Source organism: Silurus meridionalis, chromosome 18 (genome assembly GCF_014805685.1).
Source record: "Silurus meridionalis isolate SWU-2019-XX chromosome 18, ASM1480568v1, whole genome shotgun sequence".
Lineage (NCBI taxonomy): Eukaryota > Metazoa > Chordata > Actinopteri > Siluriformes > Siluridae > Silurus > Silurus meridionalis.
Genome location: NC_060901.1, coordinates 12594215 through 12614779, shown reverse-complemented (window position 1 = coordinate 12614779; position 20565 = coordinate 12594215). Strand labels below are relative to the sequence as shown.

Below are 20565 nucleotides of genomic sequence, written 5' to 3'. Positions count from 1 at the left end.
CACACAAACGCACACACAAAAACGACATTGTTCCTCAGGCGCTCAATAGGGGGAGACATTGCCCTCTGCTCTGATGTGTAAAGAAAATCTGGAAAAAAGCAGAATCTCTTCAGAGCTTTTTACTCGATACTGCTTTTCCTTTAATACACTTTACAATAAAGATAAATATGACCGTATACGTTCCCGATTTTATCCACTGTCACAATATAGTATCATTGCCAGAATAAAGATACTAATTCGAATGCAGCGATCATTGTAATTGCATAATTATCATCTTTATTTGCACACTGAAATTAGTTAGGTAGGCGTGTTTTCACTGCACTTTCTGGCCACATGCCCCGTGTGGTGAATACACGAATGTCTTTTATGTTATCATGCTTACATTTTTTAATTAGTTTCTTAATTAGAACGCGTTTTTGTGTTTTTTTTTTTTCTTCCTGCGGCTGAATCTCTCCATTTTACAGGGCATGTAGAGGACTATTAGGTTTTACTACAGCAATTATACTATACATAGATATAAACAAATGCACTCCTGGGACCCACTGTTACTACTTAGTTCTTTAATTTTGCTGCAGTAAACTGTAGAGGAAAATGCTGGAAACTGGGAATTTCACTCGTGTAGTATTTTTTATAGGCGTACGAGGTCAAATCTCGATCATGATTCATAGGTTGAATTCAACACATTTTTGGGTTCGTCAGCTGTTTGAAGGATCAGTGCCGTATGGAACAACCTATCTACTTTAGTTTTTGTGAAAAAATCTTCACCTTTCACACCTGTAAAGAAATCACACTGGAATAGCTCTTCCGTACTTCCTCCATACATCAAAATAGTCTCCGTGCACAGCGATACAGCGTTGCCAACGTTCCTGCTATTTTCCAGAACGTGTAATGGAAGTCTACTTTTCCATTCTGTTCTGCTATTCGGCGCCGATCTCCACAACAGTGTCAAAACGGGGGCCTTTAAGGGGGAACTCCATCTTCAAGAAAAAGGCGAAGTCCGCAGGAGGTGCGGAAGTGAGATCACGTGGCTCGTTGTCTCCGACGATCATCATGCACGAGTTGCTGAATGGTTTCGACATTTTTGGGGTTTGAGCTGGTTGATGGTCTTTCTGAAGCGCTCGTGACAACTGGTCGCCATACAACTGGTAACGCTTCTATGGCGGATTCGCCCAGTTTCATGCAGAATTTCACGTTTGATTCTAATGGAATCGTAGACATGGTGACGACACATGGTCATAACTGTATATAAATTGATGTATTGCTTTACTGTGTACGGATGGTTTTGTATACAGTACTCTTGTGAAATTGTGGAGGATTTTTGATATGTAGATCCCAGGCCACTGGATACATGTAAAACTGAAACTTTTTTTTGTTCATATAGATTCTAAACATTTACACCAAATAACTTACTATTTCATTTAACTTAAAATGCCAAAGAACCCCAAACCAACAACTGAACATAAAAGTGAGCCTCTCAGCTGATGTTCAATCAGTCTGGTAAGTTTATTGGTTTGAAAAAATGCATGAATGTCCCCCAAAATCAGAATACTTTTCAATCACTTCTGACACGTGATATGTTTGTGTTGTCGACTTTTCAAACACACCGAACCACCCCCTCTTCCTCCTTGTCCCGTTTGGCCTTTCAGTTCCAGCCCATGCACGCGTGAAGAAAAGCGGTTTGTCATTTTCAGAACAGGGGCCGTGCTGATTTTCCATAGAAAAGGCTTGCATTTCCGATGAGTTTGACCTGCTCGAGCAGCAGGCAGGTCTGTCTTTTTTTATGCTCTCCCTATGTTCTTCTTTTAATGAGCGTGTCGCGCAGTGGATTTCTATATTTTTTTTCTCCTCCGCATTTGAAGCCGGATGCAGTCGGAAGGTCAGCTTTCAGCCTTTTTTTTTTTTACTTTCGGGGAGTGAGATATAGAATCACACGAAGCAATTACGGCACTGCCGCGACTCGTTGCTATAGCGATGACTGCGAAGCATGTGCCTTACAGCGGCTTTTGAACCCCTATTCGTCGTCCGTGTCTAACCGGCGCTACACAAAACACCCGCACGTGCGGCAATCCCGTTACACAACAATCGACTGTATTATAGGATTAACAAGTCTGCAATTTTACCCTTAATAAACAGCATCATGAATCTCAAATTATTCAATTTGCTTGGTTGAAAAAAAGAGGTTGATGATGTTCTTTTTATACTGGTGACAATAAGCAGAGCGTCCCTAGTCCTGTATTTCCATGGCGTCCTTTTTTTTCCTCAGGTTTAGGACTTAGCACGTAACTGTTTATCGAGGAACCAACCACTTTCAAATCGTACAGAGAAGCTTCGCGCGAGCGCACGCCGCGATAAGGCCGCCGCCTTTTTTTGTCACTGGAGCTCGAGCGCTTTGGATCTTAATGGGATTGCATATGTATGAGCTGTAGTGCAGTGGATTACTCTGTATGCACGCAGTGTGTGTAGTGAGCAGAGATGGACTGGAGCGAGTGTGTGAGCCAAAACATGCTGTATTTCACATGACCTTGCTAGGACTGTTTGAGAAGAGCGGTGATCACTGACCCCCTGGGTTCGGCTTGTGCTGAATGCCAGTTTTAGGATTTACTCTGATTCAGGGAGGTACACCGAGTGATAGTGTGACACATATGTCAGAGTAGCATCAGGACTCGCCAAGCTTCAGTATCAGAACCACCTATTTCTTTTGTTTTGGGTCTGTTTTTTGTTGATGGCTTTCATTCAAGTTTTCAATCAAAGGAGCGAAAATTAAATACGATGTTTTTTTTTTTGTTGTTTTTTATATATAAAGATTGCTTAAAAAGATTTGTCCATATTTTTTATGCCTGATCATTTGGGTGTAAAACCCTGTTTATTCTAAACACTTACTGTATACTTAAGAAAAATCTGGCAACGGCACAGGTGTGAATTACACACAGGTAATTTATAGGCTCTGAATGAGGAGGCCATAAATTGGACTTAAGCATATGTATGGCGTGTGTATATCTCGGAACAATAATCGATTTATTTAACCGAAAATGTAAAAACAAATAAACAGACGTATCAATCCATGTAAAATAGTATTGCCATTACACAAAAACAAAAATAAAAACATGTACTGAATCATGAATATGTGCTCAATAAAATAAATGCATATAATAATGAATAAATGAAAAAGAATAAATATAATATAGCGCTCTCTATGCACCGCACGCTCTCCGTGCAGCACGCAGTCACATGTAAAAACAAACAGCACGTGGCGTCAACAATTCGCCTCTAGAGGCCGCTCTCTTAGTTACAGCAAAACAAAACCCGGAAAAACTATCGGTTTGAATTTTTCGGTGTGTGAAGGGATCGGAGGCTCAATTTTATCTACTTTATCTACTGATTGTAGCCAATTTTATTTTTAATGTGTAAAGCTTTCAGAGGGGGTGACTCTTCCCAATAGGCTAAAACAAAAGTCGGAATTGTGAGAAATAGAGTCGTAATTGCAAGGAAAGTAGGGCGTAATTTTTTTTATGTGGTGGAAACGGGCTTCCATAGTGTTTACCTGACCAGAGCACTCCAGAGTTTAGCTGGTGGTGCGTTAGTAATAATGGTCCGTGTGGAAACGCAGTGCTCCGTGTGTAGTTAAGTGGACTAAACGAAGCAAATAATTAGATTTTGTATTCAAATTACTCGAGTAACTAGGCAACTCATCCCTAGGGAGTACCAGCAATGTAAAATATGTTTATGATCAGTAAAATAAGGACATGATCACAAGTCTGGGTTTTATTATATAGCGGTAAAATAGCGCTATAAAATTCAGTTTGTTGCCTGATCAAACTAAATGTACCTTAAGAGCCTCTATAGAGCACAAAAAAAAAAAAAAATAGTGTAGCACACATAATGAATGTTTACATTAGCTGTCTCTGTATACAACTGTGTTACTACGGTTCCACTTTTTTATAATGCAGCTCATCAATATTAGAACGGTGACCAGAACTGCCTGTGCATTCAACATCGTGAAAACCAGCCAATCAGAATCTAGTATTCATATACGTGGTATGTGCGCTTGTCCATAATATTAGTGTGCATTTTTTTTTTTTTTTTTTTTATTTATTTATTTATTTTTTTTTACATTTATTAAGACATTATGTACAATCGTGTACCTCTGACTTTGGGGTAACAGTTTTAGGAAGCAGCACATATGGCTGGTGTCCCAATACTTTTGTAAATATATTGCACTGCAGGCTGCTGTTTTAGTTCGATTAAAAAAGCGAGGTACAGGCAGATACGGTCGTTTCCCCGCCGATCGATCGCAATCTCCTAATACCGTTTAAACACCGATATCCTTCGCCTCACATCTTTTAATATGAATCTTCATGTCTTTAGCAATCTCCTGTGTGTGAAATATTCATTATGAACTGTAATCATGGACTGGTAGATGAGAAACTTCTTATTAAACGTCTTAAAGTGTGGGCATATGAGTGTTTGAGATTAGTTTAATGCCAGACAGATTTGGTTCCTTATATCCGAGGACTAACAGCCCATAAGCGCTTAAGCTTCTCGTGAAGCAGCTCAGGAGCTCAGCTAAAATTTTAGCACAATGCTTTCATTCTGCGTTCGGTCACACATTTCATTCGACGTCCACGCCCCTCTGGGGCCGAAGTGCACAAAAAACTTTGCTTAGACTCTAAGGGTGTAAAAAAAAAATAAAATAAAAAGCTTATTTTGTTATACACATTGGTGCCACTGGGTGTCGAGTGTTGTGCCTGGATAATGACGCAAGCGGTGCGAAAAAGCAGGCAAATTTATAAAGCAATCAATTAAAGAGAGCAGTGCAGCAATGCTGAAAGCGTGGAGGAAGTGACAGGGTCTTACTGTATGCTCCCCAGCCACCTGGACTATATTTCATCCTCCTGAGCAGCATCAGCTAATACAGCAAAGTATCTTTTTACAAGACGCCCATTAGTTTACGAGCGTGCCGTGCGCCACTTCGTCCTTTATTCGACTCAACCGAGTTTCTGTTTCACAGGGTTTTAGAGGCGAACTTTTACTGGCTTCACGCCGGATTTCGGACGCGGATAATACGGCGTCTTGTTGTCATACGGACTGTTTATTACACGAAGCAGCAGCTGCTCAACATCTGCATCACCACAGGCCGGGGTATCAAAAGTTGGTTTTAAAAGTATGGATTTTTCAGAGAGGCTGGTGTGGAGGAAATAAAAACAGTTCTGGTATTTTATAAAGAAATAAAGATTATATAAATAGATAAAAAAGTATGTGTATATATATATATATATATATATATATATATATATATATATATATATATATATATATATATATATATATATATATATAAAGAAAAAAAAAAATGTGGACACCTGACCATTATAGCCTTCACTCTTCTGGGAAGATGTTCCACTCCAACCCATGGTCTTCATGGAGCAGGTTTTGGTCTCCTAATTCACATGAGGTGACGAGAAAATGTCTAATTTTGTCCACGTAGTGTAGTTCATCTAAACGTTAGCTAGATATTTCTACATCGAGCGCCACCAAACGCCGTTTGTGCTGAACACTGAACGATTTAATCAACAGCTTTTTCAGCTGTAACTTTGCGCAAGTTTAACAAGAGAGACACCTAGAGGAGAAACGTAGGAATAATACGAAGTAGCATTTGTTAAATGTTTGCCGAAATACATGCAGAAAAAAAAGATTAATGGCTTTTCGAGAATTTGATAGCAACTCCTTTTAAAAAACGATTCATAGGAATATAGATTTATTTATTTATTTATTTATTGCCCAGTCAGACAATTGCATTACAGTTAATCTTTGGAGGAAAAAAGAGAGACCGGTGGCTAGCTTTTCCTCACAGCCAATCTGTATTTTTCATCATAATGACAAAGTGATAAATACTGACAATATAAGACATTTTATAGTAGAATCTTTTTCTGAAATAGAATTTATTTTTTCTTTTTTTTTTTTTTTTTTATCATCTCCAGCCTTACATTCCAATCAAATAAAATGTAGACGTAAAAAAGGAGATTTAAAAGGACATTGAATAATAGACTGTATATTTTTCATCAGAGCTACACGAAATGTGATAACCGGATATTAAATGCGAGTTATAAATACCTACATTATACGGACAAAAGTAATGGGACACTGTGCACAAAGCAAACTACCGTAATTTTGCGGACTATAAAACGCACATCTATATAAGCCGCACCCACTGAATTTTACAAATATATCTACACTGAAACTAATGAACTTTACACAGGCTTTAAAGAAAGAAATGTTACACACGGTGTAACGGGTGAAATATGTTGCGCTTCCTTTAAGAGCAGAGCGGTATTTTGGAAATAGCATACCACTGCATTCTTCTGGTAATAATGCGTGTGTGTAAGACTGAGGATTATGTGCTTATTATTTTCTGATGCTCATTTCTAAGTTTCTTTGACTAACCCGTAACGCTGTTGCCAAGAATAATAAAAAAGCACGAGTTTTGGAAACCTGTCAGGGCTTATATGATTTCTGTTGCAAATGGAGTTAGTGAGCTCTCCCTTCACCCAGACTCAACGCGTTACAACGGCTTGTATCTAAACAGTAGCCGACCAAGTAAGTCATTGTTCACTGTCTTCCTCCTTCCTTTCACAACTATTTCTCTCGGGAGTTTATCTTTTGGCATCGTCGTGCGTTTAAAATAAAAGTTATTTCTCCCGATGCCGTGCAGCTCAGAACACAGGTGAGGTGCGTTTTTTTCGTTTCCGTTCGGAAATTTCATTGGTCTAATGTTATGTCGCTCAGTTTTTTGGCTTGAAGTTTGTGAAACCGGGAAAAACCCAGGAAAAATTCATAAATTAGCTGCTTCTTTGTTTAAGCCGCAGGGTTCAAAGCGTGGGAAAAAAAGTAGCGGCTTATAGCCCGGAAAATACGGTAAATAAAGAAATGGTTAACATGTTAACGTTGGAGTGGAAGATCTCCTGCTGTAGAGCTCTGACCTCAACCCTATTGAACACCTTTGGGATGAGGTGCACTCACTCCAGGCCTCCTCACCTCACCTACTATCAGTTGCTGAGCACAAATCTCCACAAGCACCCTCCAAAATCTAGTGGAACATCTTCCCAGTGGAATGGGGTTTATTTTAAGAGCAAAAGGGATCAGATGCTTAAAGTTGTCTGCATATATTTATACTTGTTGCTAATAGACAGGAAGCAAATGTTCTCCGTTTAGTAGCTTGTTTTCGCATTCCTTTGATGTTAAAATTCATTCATTCATTCATTCATGATATACGAATATGTCAATTTTGCGATATTAAACGTGGATATATCGTGCAGACTCATTGCTGCGTGTTGTTGATGATATAACAGTCGAACGCGTAAACGTGGACTCTCACTTTTGGACTCGGTGATAACTTCCTGACTCGGCACCTTTTTCTCACCACCGACTCTCAGTAGGTTTATTTCACCTGCACTACACTGCCTTTGAGTGACAGCCCTGTGCACTCCTGATCAATGAGGTATGTCTTTCTCTCCTCTCCCCCAACCAACCATTCCTTTACTCCTCCTTCTGGTCCTGCCCAGGCCTCTTGATGCTGACTTCACATAATATTACTCCCTCAGAGTTTTTTTTTTTATCCGCTCGTGTTTTTTTTTTTTTTTTAGTTTTTTTCCTTTTTCTTTTCGGTCTGGACGTGAAAGCAATGCAGATTGGGAAAGCTTTCGCAGGCGGTCTCGCGCTCTATTCGCGCATCTCAGTTCTGCTAAGCCGTTGTAAGTCTTTCAGTCTGGAGAGAGGTTCATTGAATACCGAGGACCACTTTACAGCTGGGGCATAATGGAAACACTGAGACACGGAGGCGAATCACAATCATGCTGAGGTCTCTCATCAGGAGGAGGCTTTCTTTTTCTCTACAGGCTTTTTTTTTTTTGAATGGTGCCTTTGTGAAGCACTGAGTGCTGGGCTGTGGAAAATATCATAAACATATAAAAAATTTAATAAATAATAATAATAAAAAAAGCACAGCTTGTGTGGGGAGTCCGAACATTTGTCCTAATTGTTGGAAACGAGTCAACGCAAGAGCACTTAGCTTTTTATGAAACCAGCTTTTGTAGCCTTTTGTAGTGATTGTAACTAAATGGTGCTTTAAATATAATAATATTATGTAGAGGAACCAATATGTACACTACACCTGACTTTTTAAGCCACATGTGGTTCTGCCCGAAACTGTTAATAATCACAATATGAGCTCCATAAAGAAATGGTTAACATGGGTTGGACTAGAAGCTCTTGAGTGGCCTGCTATAGAGCGCCGACCTCAACCCTGTTGAACACCTTTGGGATGAACGCTGACTGCACCCCAGGCCTCCTCATCTCACCTACAGCTGTACCACCCTTAAAGCCAAAAATCTAGTGGAACATCTACCCAGAAGAGTGGAGGGTATTAGAACCGCAAACCGTATACAAGTCAACCCCCGATAATTTGCGGTTTTTCAAAAAATTGCAGAAAAATTATGAAAACATTTATTTTCTTTACCTTATGGTTAAATGAGCATCGTTATTGATGTCAGTACGTTATATGAAACTAAAATTACGATGCCTGGAGAAATGATACAATTTCCAGACTCTGGCTGTGCTGTAATTGTACTTCCATCTGAATCGACTACGTCACTTGTTCTCACAAAAAAATGAAAAAACATTTTTGTCCTTTGTGGAGCTGCGTGCAGATGCTACAGCTTGTGTTAGAACATTTGACTGCCACTTTCTGATTGGCACAGATTTCTTTGTCTAGAACTCGAAATCATGGTGGAAAACCTCAGTGTTGTATATTTATATGGTTTTGCCGGAACCTGGGCAGAAAACTGTTGTGGTTCCGTACCCAGGCTTCCTCTGTTGCTGGATCTCAGATAGTGTAGTACTGGGCATCTATTAGTGCACTGTTGCTTCTGCAATGTGTAATAGACATCTATAGTGAATGAATGAACCGTAAGTCTTATCACAGTGCATCAGGTTGGGTTTATTTATAACGGAATGTTTTAAAGATTAAACATGATGACTGCATGATGTGAAATCGATACTGGGTAGCATTAAAATGAAACATCAATTTAAGATAAATATGAGCGAAAGGAGAAGATCCCGAGTTCCAAATGAAATGCAGCCAGTAGTCAGAGCGAGTTTCTGCACCCCAACCTTGAGAATGTTGAAAAAACAGGTGAGTTTTTATAGACCCTGTATTTAACACACAGGAAAAAAAAGTAAATCAATACACTGTACTACAGCAGCATGTTTTATAAAGTATTAACAATGTAGGCAGAGCGAGAGAGAGAGAGAGACTATACAGTATACATATCCTGTATGAGGCAATGCACATGGTACATTTATAGCTATTAGAGCATCTATAAAACACATTTGCTGTATTATTATTATATTTATGGAAATCAATGAGGAATACTAAAGAATTAATAATACATATAGTTTGTGCATTTATGATAAACATTTCTTTGATTATTTTATATAACAAAAATATCCAATTAGTATTAGAATGATATCATTGGGAGTGAAAATAGTAACAGTGATAATTGTAATGGATAAAAATGATAATTATAAAACAGTAGTCATAGTTTTCTAATATTGAAAACGTAATATAAACTTATTGAGATGTACATATATACAGTACAGACCAAAAGTTGGTTCTTCAAAGTAGCCACCTTTTGCTTTGATTACTGCTTTGCACACTCTTGGCATTCTCTTGATGAGCTTCAAGAGGTAGTCACCTGAAATGGTCTTCCAACAGTCTTGAAGGAGTTCCCCGAGAGATGCTTGGCACTTGTTGGCCCTTTTGCCTTCACTCTGCGGTCCAGCTCACCCCTAAACCATCTCGATTGGGTTCAGGTCCGGTGACTGTGGAGGCCAGGTCATCTGGCGCAGCACCCCATCACTCTCCTTCTTGGTGAAATAGCCCTTACACAGCCTGGAGGTGTGTTTGGGGTCGTGTCCTGTTGAAAAATAAATGATGGTCCAACTAAGCATAAACCGGATGGAATAGCATGCCGCTGCAAGATGCTGTGGTAGCCATGCTGGTTCAGTATGCTTTCAATTTTGAATAAATCCCCAACAGTGTCACCAGCAAAGCACCCCCACACCATCACACCTCCTCCTCCATGCTTCACGGTGGGAAACAGGCATGTAGAGTCCATCCGTTCACCTTTTCTGCGTCGCACAAAGACACGGTGGTTGGAACCAAAGATCTCAAATTTGGACTCATCAGACCAAAGCACAGATTTCCACTGGTCTAATGTCCATTCCTTGTGTTCTTTAGGCCAAACAAGTCTCTTCTGCTTGTTGCCTTTCTTTAGCAGTGGTTTCCTAGCAGATATTCTACCATGAAGGCCTGATTCACACAGTCTCCTCTTAACAGTTGTTGTAGAGATGTGTCAGCAGTTTTTTTGTAGCGCTTGATGGTTTTTGTGACTGCACTTGGGGACACTTTCAAAGTTTTCCCAATTTTCTGGACTGACTGACCTTCATTTCTTAAAGTAATGATGGCCACTCGTTTTTCTGTACTTAGCTGCTTTTCTCTTGCCATAATACAAATTCTAACAGTCTATTCAGTAGGACTATCCCAACCCCATTTATAAGGCAAGAAATCACACATTAATTAAACCTGACAGGGCACACCTGTGAAGTGAAAACCATTTCAGGTGACTACCTCTTGAAGCTCAAGATGTTGTTGAGGTTTTCGTTGGAAGTGTTAAAGCTGGACAAGATTAGAAATTAGTTTATTAAAGGGACAGCCCATGTAGGACGTTTTTGGGGACAAAGTAAGAGAAGTCCGAGTGAGATGGTTTGGACATGTGCAGAGGAGGGACATGGGGTACATCGGTATGAGAATGCTTAGGATGGAGCCACCAGGAAGGAGGAGAAGAGGAAGACCAAGGAGGAGGTTTATGGATGTGGTGAGGGAAGACATGCAGGTAGTTGTTTTGAAAGAGGCAGATGTAGAGGACAGAGTAGTATGGAGACGGATGATCCGCTGTGGCGACCCCTAATGGGAGAAGCCGAAAAAAGATTGTGTGTGTGTGTGTATATATAGTTATACTCTTTCTTATATATAGCCAGTCATTTTCAAGTCTTAATGTGCCTCAATAAAACGTACACTGTGGATCATTAAAAGACATGATGAAGTCACCGTCAACCTCATGGCAGACTTGTGTGATAATTAAAGCTGTGAAAAACATAAATCAGACTGAACAGGATCATGCAGCGCATAATCAGAGCCTATTATTTGCCTTAGACGTTATTTCACATTTGCATCAAAGTTCATCAGTCACCAACGTGCACTCGGATACTTGCTGGGTGAGAGGAAAAAAAAAAAAAGGGCCCTGTCGCTCTGCTGTCGAGGGGAAAAATATAACAAACGGCATGTCGAAGGATTGTAGCTGGCATGTGGTTCGTCCTGCTGCTGCCTCCCAGCAGTGGGCGGTGTTTGTAGCTACCAGACAGATGTGCTTGCTCCAGACCCTGTTGCTTTTTGGTCGCTTCCATCCCAGCCAGGCAGGCAGGCAAGGCCACAATCGAGGTTGGTGTCTCCTGAGGAAGACACACACACACACACACACACACACACACACACACACACACACACACACACACTGCAAGAGGGAGACCGAACGTGTGGGTCCGCTTCCAAAAACCCACTCGCTCCGTTCCCCCTTTCGCCCATCGTGAGATTAATGTCGCGTAGAGGAAATATAACAGATAGTTTAATTAAGCGCCAGGGCAGAAGATTCATTGGCTAATTTCTGTGTCTGACAGCACCAATGAGGGCTCAAAGGTGCGAAACGAAGAGACGCACCCTTCAGTGGCTCCGTGTTTAATGAATTGAGTGCTTTCCCTATAAAGTTCTGTCCCTTATTAAAGGCAGCCGTCACCGTGTCACTTCCTTTACCTCAATCACCACTTCCTCCGTTTACCTGCCCCACCAAATCACGCCAATGCTCTTATGCTTCTTTAGCTTTTACTGGACCACCCCATATTTTATTAATGGAACATTGTCAAGTTGACTGGACACTTTAATAGTAATACATTCACAGCTGCTTATTTTTGCAGATTATACGGTCAGTAAAATCATTTCTCTGCAGTGTGTTGGGCAGAAAATGTGATCTCGGCCTGGTTGTTGTTGGAATCTTTCAATAACTTGCGCTATATGGACTAAAGGTATTGGACTCCTGACTTTTCTCAATAAATTTGCACTATATTTTTTAATACTTTATCATTTATATAATATATACTCATATGTGGACAGGATTAAAAACAAGTTTATTAAAGGGCAGCACATGTAGGTCGTTTTGGAGACAAGGTGAGGGAGGAGAGACTGAGATGGTTTGGACGTGTGCAGAGGAGGGACATGGGGTATATTGGTAGGAGAATGCTGAAGGTGGAGCCACCAGGAAAGAGGAAAAGAGGAAGACCAAGGAGGAGGTTTTTTGTATGTGGTGAGGGAAGACATGCAGGTAGTTGGGTTAAAAGAGGCAGATTTGGAGGACAGGGTTGTATGGAGACGGATGATCTGCTGTGGCGACCCCTAATGGGAGCAGCCGAAAAATTATTTCAATCCACATTGCATCTGACCTCTGTGTGAGCGATGTCCATGTCTTCATTCTGTATTCCGTTCTTTTTTTTTTCCCTTTCTTTTTCCGATTAGTCATGGTGAAAGTCAGAGTAGGGCTGGCCGATGTTAATATCCACTCACGTGTTGTCGAAACGGTTTCCGTGATGTTTCGCCGGAACACGCAGCCGTGCAGACTTGAGGAAAAGATCCGTTTTAATAAAGCGCCGCTTTTGAAGATCGGCGTTTCGCAGACAACGTCTGTTTTTAAAGGCAATTCAATTTCCTTCCAGTGAGCGAGTGCAGAGGTTGCGTGAAGAGATTAGACCTGTAACTCAACGACACTCGAATAGCTCGTAATGACAAAAACCAATTACGCTTTCAGAGCGTTTCACAGAGCCATCATTCTCCATGTTCAAGTAAAGGTGCAAAGGCCGCCATTGGTGGATCGACGTGTTTTGATTTCAGTAAACGCAAAACAACTTTGAACACAGATTTGTGTCTCAGATAATCATAAGCTGTAACTTGAACGGTACATGGTTTTTTTTTTTTTATATATTACAAACAGGTTTAATTTTTTGTCATTATAGTTACTGGATTGTTATATCATGGCACTATAAAATGCGCAAATCTGAATCTCGTTTTGGTGAGTATATCATTTTCTATAACAGCAACTCTGACAATTGTCTGCTTCAGTGTTTATACACTATATGGACAAAAGTTTGTGGATGCCTGACCATAAGATTTATCATTTTCTTAATTTTTTTCCCCCCTCCCTCCACTCACTTCATTTGCTCTTATAATAACCTCCACACTCTTTTTTCGCTCATTTAGCAATGCTGGAATACTGACTGCACCCCCAGACCTTACAATGCGTCTGGAAATTATTCACAGTGCTTCACTTTTTCCACAGTTTTGTTACGTTAGAATCTTATTCCAAAATGGATTAAACGCAATATTTTCTTCAAAATTCAAAGAATACCCCATAATGACAACGTGAAAGAAGGTTGTTTGAAATAGTTGTAAAAATTTTTATATAAATAATAATAAAAAAAAAAAAACGAGAAAAAAATCACATGTACATACGTATTCACAGCCTTTGCCATGACACTCAAAATTTAGCTCAGGCTCATCCTGTTTCCACTGAGATGTTTCAATAAGATGTTTCTACAACTCGATTTAAGTCCACCTTTGGAGCTGCGGTTCATTGAGGGAAACCATGGATTCCGACATGTACCGTGAATCCAGAATCTGAGCCGAACGGCAGTTTTTCAACATAATAACGACCCCAAACACAACGCCAAGATGACAACTGCCTTGCTGAGGAAGCTGAAGCTGAAGTTGATGGAGTGGCCAAGTACGTCTCCAGACCTGAACCCTATTGATAACCTGTGGGACTTCCTCAAGAGGAAGGTGGAGAAGCGCCATGTTTTAAACATTCAGCAGCTCCATGATGTCATTATGAGTGAAAGAGGATCCCAGCAACAACCTGTGCAGCTCTGGTGAATTCCATAACCAGGAGGATTAAAGCAGTGATAGATATCAATGGTGCTCACATAAAATATTGACACTTTGGATACAGTTTTACATGTTCACTTAGAGTGTACTCACTTTTGTGGCTCGTTATTTTGACAATGGCTGTATGTTGAGTTATTTTCAGAGGACATTAAATCTGTACTGCTATACAAACAGCACGCTGACTAAAATATATCCACGTTTCATTTCTTTAGTATTGTCCCTTTACAAGTTAATCCAAAAAATGAGATTATCCTCACTTTTGTAAGGTGTGTATATGTATTATGATCAGATTTAGGTTACCGTATTTTCCGGACTATAAGCCGCTACTTTTTTCTACGTTTTGAACCCCGCGGCTTAAACAATGAAGCGGCTAATTTATGGATTTTTCCTGGGTTTTTTCCGGTTTCACAAACTTCAAGCGAAAAAACTGAATCCCATAACATTAGACCAATGAAATTGCTGAACGGGTTCAGGTGAACCAATGAAACTCTTTATATTAAATCGGATGCGCTCCCACTGAATCGGGCCGCACCACATCATAAATATGGATGATGTTCCTCTGACGTTTGACCTGCCGCTCACTCGGACTGTCTACAGGAAATGCGAATCATTTGTCACGCTGAAAACAACCGGGCATGAAAAACCGCACTTCACCTGTGTTCTGAGCTGCACGGCATCGGGAGAAAAGATTCACCGATGGTAATTTTTAAACGCACGACGATGCCAAAAGAAAAACTGTTGTGAAAGGAAGGAGGAAGACAGTGAACAATGACTTTCTTGGTAGGCTACTGTTTAGATACAAGCAGTGTAACAGACACTGTCTTTCGTTAAAGCCTGTGTAAAGTTCATTAGTTTCAGTGTAGACACCTGCGGCTTATAGACAGGGTGCGTTTAATAGTCCGGAAATTATGGTATTTAACTAAAACATTGTATAACCAATAATCTTATTTATCAGGTGTTCACAAACTTTTGTCCATTTAGTGTATATTATTGCATAGTGCTAATGCCTAAAAATTGGATAACGAAGAAACACTTCTATAAGAAAAGGTGTTCAAACTTCTAATCGGATGTAAAATAATCAGACAAGTTTGCGATTCTAATATCTGTTCGTTTCTGCTATTTGAAATCACTGTATGTACATAATCCAATAAATGGCCAGTCTCCAGACAGAATTCAGGATTTTGTGGATATTGTGTAGCTAGATAGTTTGTTATTGAAATGTTTCACCCCATGAGATTGTATATAGTGAAGCTAATCAGAGAGCTGTATTTATGTACCATTTCTCATCAACTTCCTGCAGTGAAAATAAAGTGGGAGATGTATATTTGTTACCCGGGGAGAGATGTTTCTCCTGGCGTGCTCGTGTAAGCTTAAACGGCTTCTCCTGCTCTCGAGCACGAACAAGACAAATACATGCGTATGAGCGGCGAGACCCGAGTCTGCGGATAGTGCGTAACGTTCGGCCAGGACGCACCGCTAATAGCTGGGAGCTTGGCGAGGCTCACAGTGTATATTGAAACTAGAAATAAATGAAATGGACTCTCGCATCGTCTCAACCTCAATTTCGGTTTTTATAATTAGTTTTATATGCCCCGGCTAAACAAGCTGTTTTTTTTTTTTTAAGCTTTGTATCATAGCGTATGGCTTCATTCTTCCTTTCAGGAATGTGTGCAGAATGTGTGTCTTGATTATCCTATTTGTATAATGAGGTTCTCTTTTTGTTTTAAATATAATATTGTGTTTTAATTTAATTTTATGCACTGTGTCGGTTAATAATGAGACTCTGTATGCGAATTTTCGCAGCTTTTAAATTTTTAGCAGTGGACAGTAACACTTAGTCATAAGTTTGTGAACCATAAGATTCAAGTTTTCATCCCTATTTACTCAATTTCATCCCAGAGCTGTTCAGTAGTCTTGAGGTCAGAGCTCTATAGCAGGCCACTCAAGATCTTTGAGTTGATCTCATGCTGGAACAGGTTCGGGTCTCCTAGTTCAAGTGAAGGTACTGCTCATGCATCCGAAGACATTCGACGCAATCGTGCGCCTCCGACTTTGTGGTAACAGTTCGGGAAAGAACGTATAGCTGGAAAAGTCGGGAGTTCCATTACTTTTTTGCGATAATGTGTTTTTAAGTACTGCACATTTTTTCCATCTGTACATGATCATATACTTTATCTGAGTATTTAAAAATTTGGAAATTTTAACAGTAATCTGTAATATTTTCCTTTTTCTTGTCTCACCCCAACCCAAATTTAACGGAATATTCTAGAATAGTGGAGGTTATTATAAGAGCAAATTGGGACTACATGTAAAAAGGGGTGTTCAAACTTTTGTCGATGTAGTGTATGATCACAATGTTGTCCGAAAAGGGATTCGTTCACTGAAAATTGGTCCAAAAAAACATCTTAAGAAGCCTCGAAGTGGTTTTTTGACCTTGATGTGATGCATGTGTTTATTTCTTTTTTCTTTCCCCTTCCACTTGTAGAAGAACTTCGGAAGTTGAGCTGGTCAGGAATTCCACGTCAAGTGCGCCCCATCACATGGAAGCTTCTCTCAGTGAGTAAATCAGTTCCTGTTCCAGTCTGCTTCAGCTCACACACATAACTACCAAGAGAGGATTTAGCTTTATTTAAGTCTTTGTTTCGTTGACACACTTTTACAGGGGAATTTCGAACACAATAACTGCTTGCTTGATGCAATGGTGTACCCCACTGGCTCAATCATGTGTTTAGCTTTACAAGACATGAAGCTAATTAACAGCACTTGATGTTGCCTCATGTGTTGTTTCAGGCGGTTAGATAGCAATTAGTGTTGTGTATGTTTACATTTCCAGAAAGAGAGCAGGAAAGAAAAATATAGAAATGCAATGCTCGTTATAGGAAAAATGCCATTTATGTGTACCTAGTACTGGGTTGGGCCCCCTTTTGCCTTCAGAACTGCCTTAATCCTTCGTGGCATAGATTCAACAAGGTACTGGAAACATTCCTCAGTGATTTTGGTCCATATTGACATGATAGCATCACGCAGTTGTTGCAAATTTGTCGGCTGCACATCCATGATGCGAATCTCCTGTTCCACCACATCCCAAAGGTGCTCTATTGGATTGAGATCTGGTGACTGTGGAGGCCATTTGACTACAGTGAACTCATTGTCATGTTCAAGAAACCAGTCTAAGATGATTTGCGCTTTATGACGTGGCACGTTATCCTGCTGGAAGTAGCCATCAGAAGATGGGTAAACTGTGGTCATAAAGGGATGGACATGGTCAGCAACAATACTCAGGTAGGCTGTGGCGTTGACACAATGCTTAATTGGTACTAATGGGCCCAAAGTGTGCCAAGAAAATATCCCCCACACCATTACACCACCACCAGCCTGAACTGTTGATACAAGGCAGGATGGATCCATGCTTTCATGCTTTCCTACCATCCGAATGTTGCAGCAGAAATCGAGACTCGTCAGACCAGGCAACGTTTTTCCAATCTTCTATTGTCCGATTTTGGTGAGCCTGTGTGAATTGTAGCCTCACTTTCCTGTTCTTAGCTGTCAGGAGTGGCACCCGGTGTGGTCTTCTGCTGCTGTAGCCCATCCGCCTTAAGGTTCGACGTGTTGTGTGTTCAGAGATGCTCTTCTGCATACCTCGGTTGTAACGAGTGGTTATTTGAGTTACTGTTGCCCTTCTATCAGCTCAAACTAGTCTGGCCATTCTCCTTTGACCTCTGGCATCAACCTTAGAGAGGTTGTGCGTGAAAATCCCAGTAGATCAGCAGTTTCTGGCACCAACAACCATGCCACGTTCAAAGTCACTTAAATCACCTTTCTTCACCATTCTGACGCTCGGTTTGAACTGCAGCAGAACGTCTTGACCATGTCTACATGCCTAAATGCATTGAGTTGCTGCCATGTGATTGGCTGATTACAAATTTGCGTTAAGGAGCAGTTGGACAGGTGTACCTAATAAAGTGGCCGGTGAGTGTGTGTGTGTGTGTGTGTGTGTGTGTGTGTGTGTGTGTGTGTGTGTGTGTGTATATATATATATATATATATATATATATATATATATATATATATATATATATATATAATTTTCTTTTTTTTCTTTTATATATTTAATTTATACATAGAATTTTTTATTTGTTTATTTTCTAGAAAAGCATGCAGATATTGCTCAAGAGCTTCATATGGTTTTTACATCAGAATGAGGGGAAAGTGGGATTTCTGTGACTTCTGCGTGTTTTTTGGTGCCAGAATTGGGAAATTTGCACATTATAGTCTATAGACTGAAAGATGAGAGGAAGCAGTCTATTGAGTAGAAAATTTGTGTCGTTAGAAAGTCAGCAGCAACTCAAGCGCTGTTTACGAGCATGGTAAGCTGACAAACATCCCAAGTGCAACATGTTATGGTGGATGAACTACAATAGCACAAGACAACATAGCATTTGACCAATCAGGATTGAGATTTCTGCAGCGCATCACTCATCAGTCTCACTCATTTCACTCACTCAGTTCATTTACTTTCGTTTAATCCTGCTGTATTAATGAGCGCCGTCTCAGGAAACGAAAACCTGATGGATGCGATTGAGGTGAAGAAACACATTGTTCTGTCTAAAGTGTACAGTTTTTAGTGCTTATATCTTAAAGGAAGCGAAGGATAATCAAGTAGTGTTTATAGTGAGTGTTTTTTCTGGTACACTGAGTAAAAAAAAGCAAAAGCAATTATTTGTCAGCGGTGGACGAAGTACACAAAGCATGCACTTGAGTGTGGAGATACAGTAGGTAGAAGTGCTTCCTTTAAACTTTCATTCGATTAAAAGTAGAAATGTTTTTGCCTTTAAATATACTTAAGTTGCTTAACCATCTGGTTTCATGTGGAAAGACTCTGTTGCACATATGATATTAAAATGATACTAATGATGAGTCAGACACTGATTGATAATCTATTCCGCTTGCTTTTGAACTGACGCCGAACTGTATGTTCAAAAACAAGTTCAAAACAGAGCCCATTCTCGACCCTGATTGGTCGCTTGCTGTGCGTTTGACCAGTTATGTTTTTATCCTCATAAATAAAAAGGAACTACTGATTTTACAAAATGTAGCTGAGCAAAAAGAACGATATTTGACTTCGAAAATGTAAAGTTAAAAGTCGCACCAAATGGAAATACTTCAGTAAAATACAGATAAAAAAAAAACATACTTTAGTCCAGTAATGAAATTGCACCTTGATGTGAAGCTAAAGGTAAAGCTCTGCAGTGTACAGTACCTGTGATGTAATTGGCGGAAAGACCCCCGGAGGATAAAGCCGACATGAGGAGGGCTTGAGAGCGAGTTCAAGCCAGGAGGCTTCTCCCGCGGCGGAAACGCGAGTGAGCACCGCCGAGCCGCGTACCACGCCGCGGTGGCACACTGATTGATGTGCCGGCTGTCTGCTACTATAATGAAGCAGAGATTTGATATCCTGGCCCTGCTCTTGTGTCAGTATGTGGTCTCTGGATGTGCACACAAGCACACGCACACACTCGTGCGCAAACATCCAATTCACCTGTCTGACCTTCATTTGCCTATGGCGAGCTCATCTGTCATTCTGACTCGAACCCAAGGCTGTACTCCCACTCAATCAAATCACATCGATCGGCGCTATCGAACCCGGCGTGGTTTCGCCACGCGACTTCATTTGTCCGAGCTGCAAACATCCCACCCGCCCCCACTCCTCGTCTGGGCTTTGTGTCACAGTGTGTGTGTGAGGTCAGGAGTGATCTCGAACAGCTGGAAATCATCCTTTAACAAGAGCGATGGTTGACGGTCGGGGGCTCGGCGAAGGCGGCAGAAGGTGGTGTCACCGTTTGAACGGTTCCTTTAATACACCATCGATTCTCTGTCCTGCTGACTGAACACAAACCACCAGCACCCTCCTTTACCTCAGCCCCTTTCACTGACACCCCCACCACACACACACACCCACCCCTTTTATCCCTCCATCCCCTTGCTGCTCGTCCTCCACAGGAACTTTCTCGAGTGCTCCTCTAAGTAGAAACCATTTTTTGCAGTTCCATGCTCGAAAAATAAAGATTTCATTTACTCCCGAAATTGATTCCTTTAACCCTTTTTTGTTTTTTTTTTCAAGAAGGGCAAGTAAGAGAGCGAAAGTGAGAAAGAGATGAAAAAAAAAAAGAGAAGCAATTGGCTGTTTACAGTAGTTCAGCATTTAGCACTTGGCAGGTCCGGAGTTTCTCTGAGAAAGTCGAGATGGCAGGGGAAATCACCAGTGCGTCTGCAGGCTGTCACCAAGGGCCTGCACTTGATCATGGTTTTATTTTATTTCTTGTGTCAACCCACCAACCCCTTCAGTGTTCTGCGCCTTTTTTCTTTTTTTTTTTAATTTGGAAAGTCGTCTTCTCGGCTTTTCTGTAAAAGTCGATCAAATACCCAATAAAGCACCGGCGATATTTTTGCCCCTGTTGACCCGC

General features: G+C 40.6%; 1 protein-coding gene across 5 annotated transcripts in view; it reads left to right on the top strand.

The window, feature by feature from the left end:
- tbc1d22a (TBC1 domain family, member 22a) overlaps window positions 1–20565 on the top strand; it is a 182495-nt gene that overhangs the window by 21237 nt on the left and 140693 nt on the right. For all 5 annotated transcript variants that reach the window (XM_046873155.1, XM_046873153.1, XM_046873154.1 and 2 more), the window contains exon 5: window positions 16587–16657. In XM_046873155.1, coding sequence (XP_046729111.1) covers window positions 16587–16657 — 71 coding nt within the window. The remainder of the gene's footprint in view (window positions 1–16586; window positions 16658–20565) is intronic.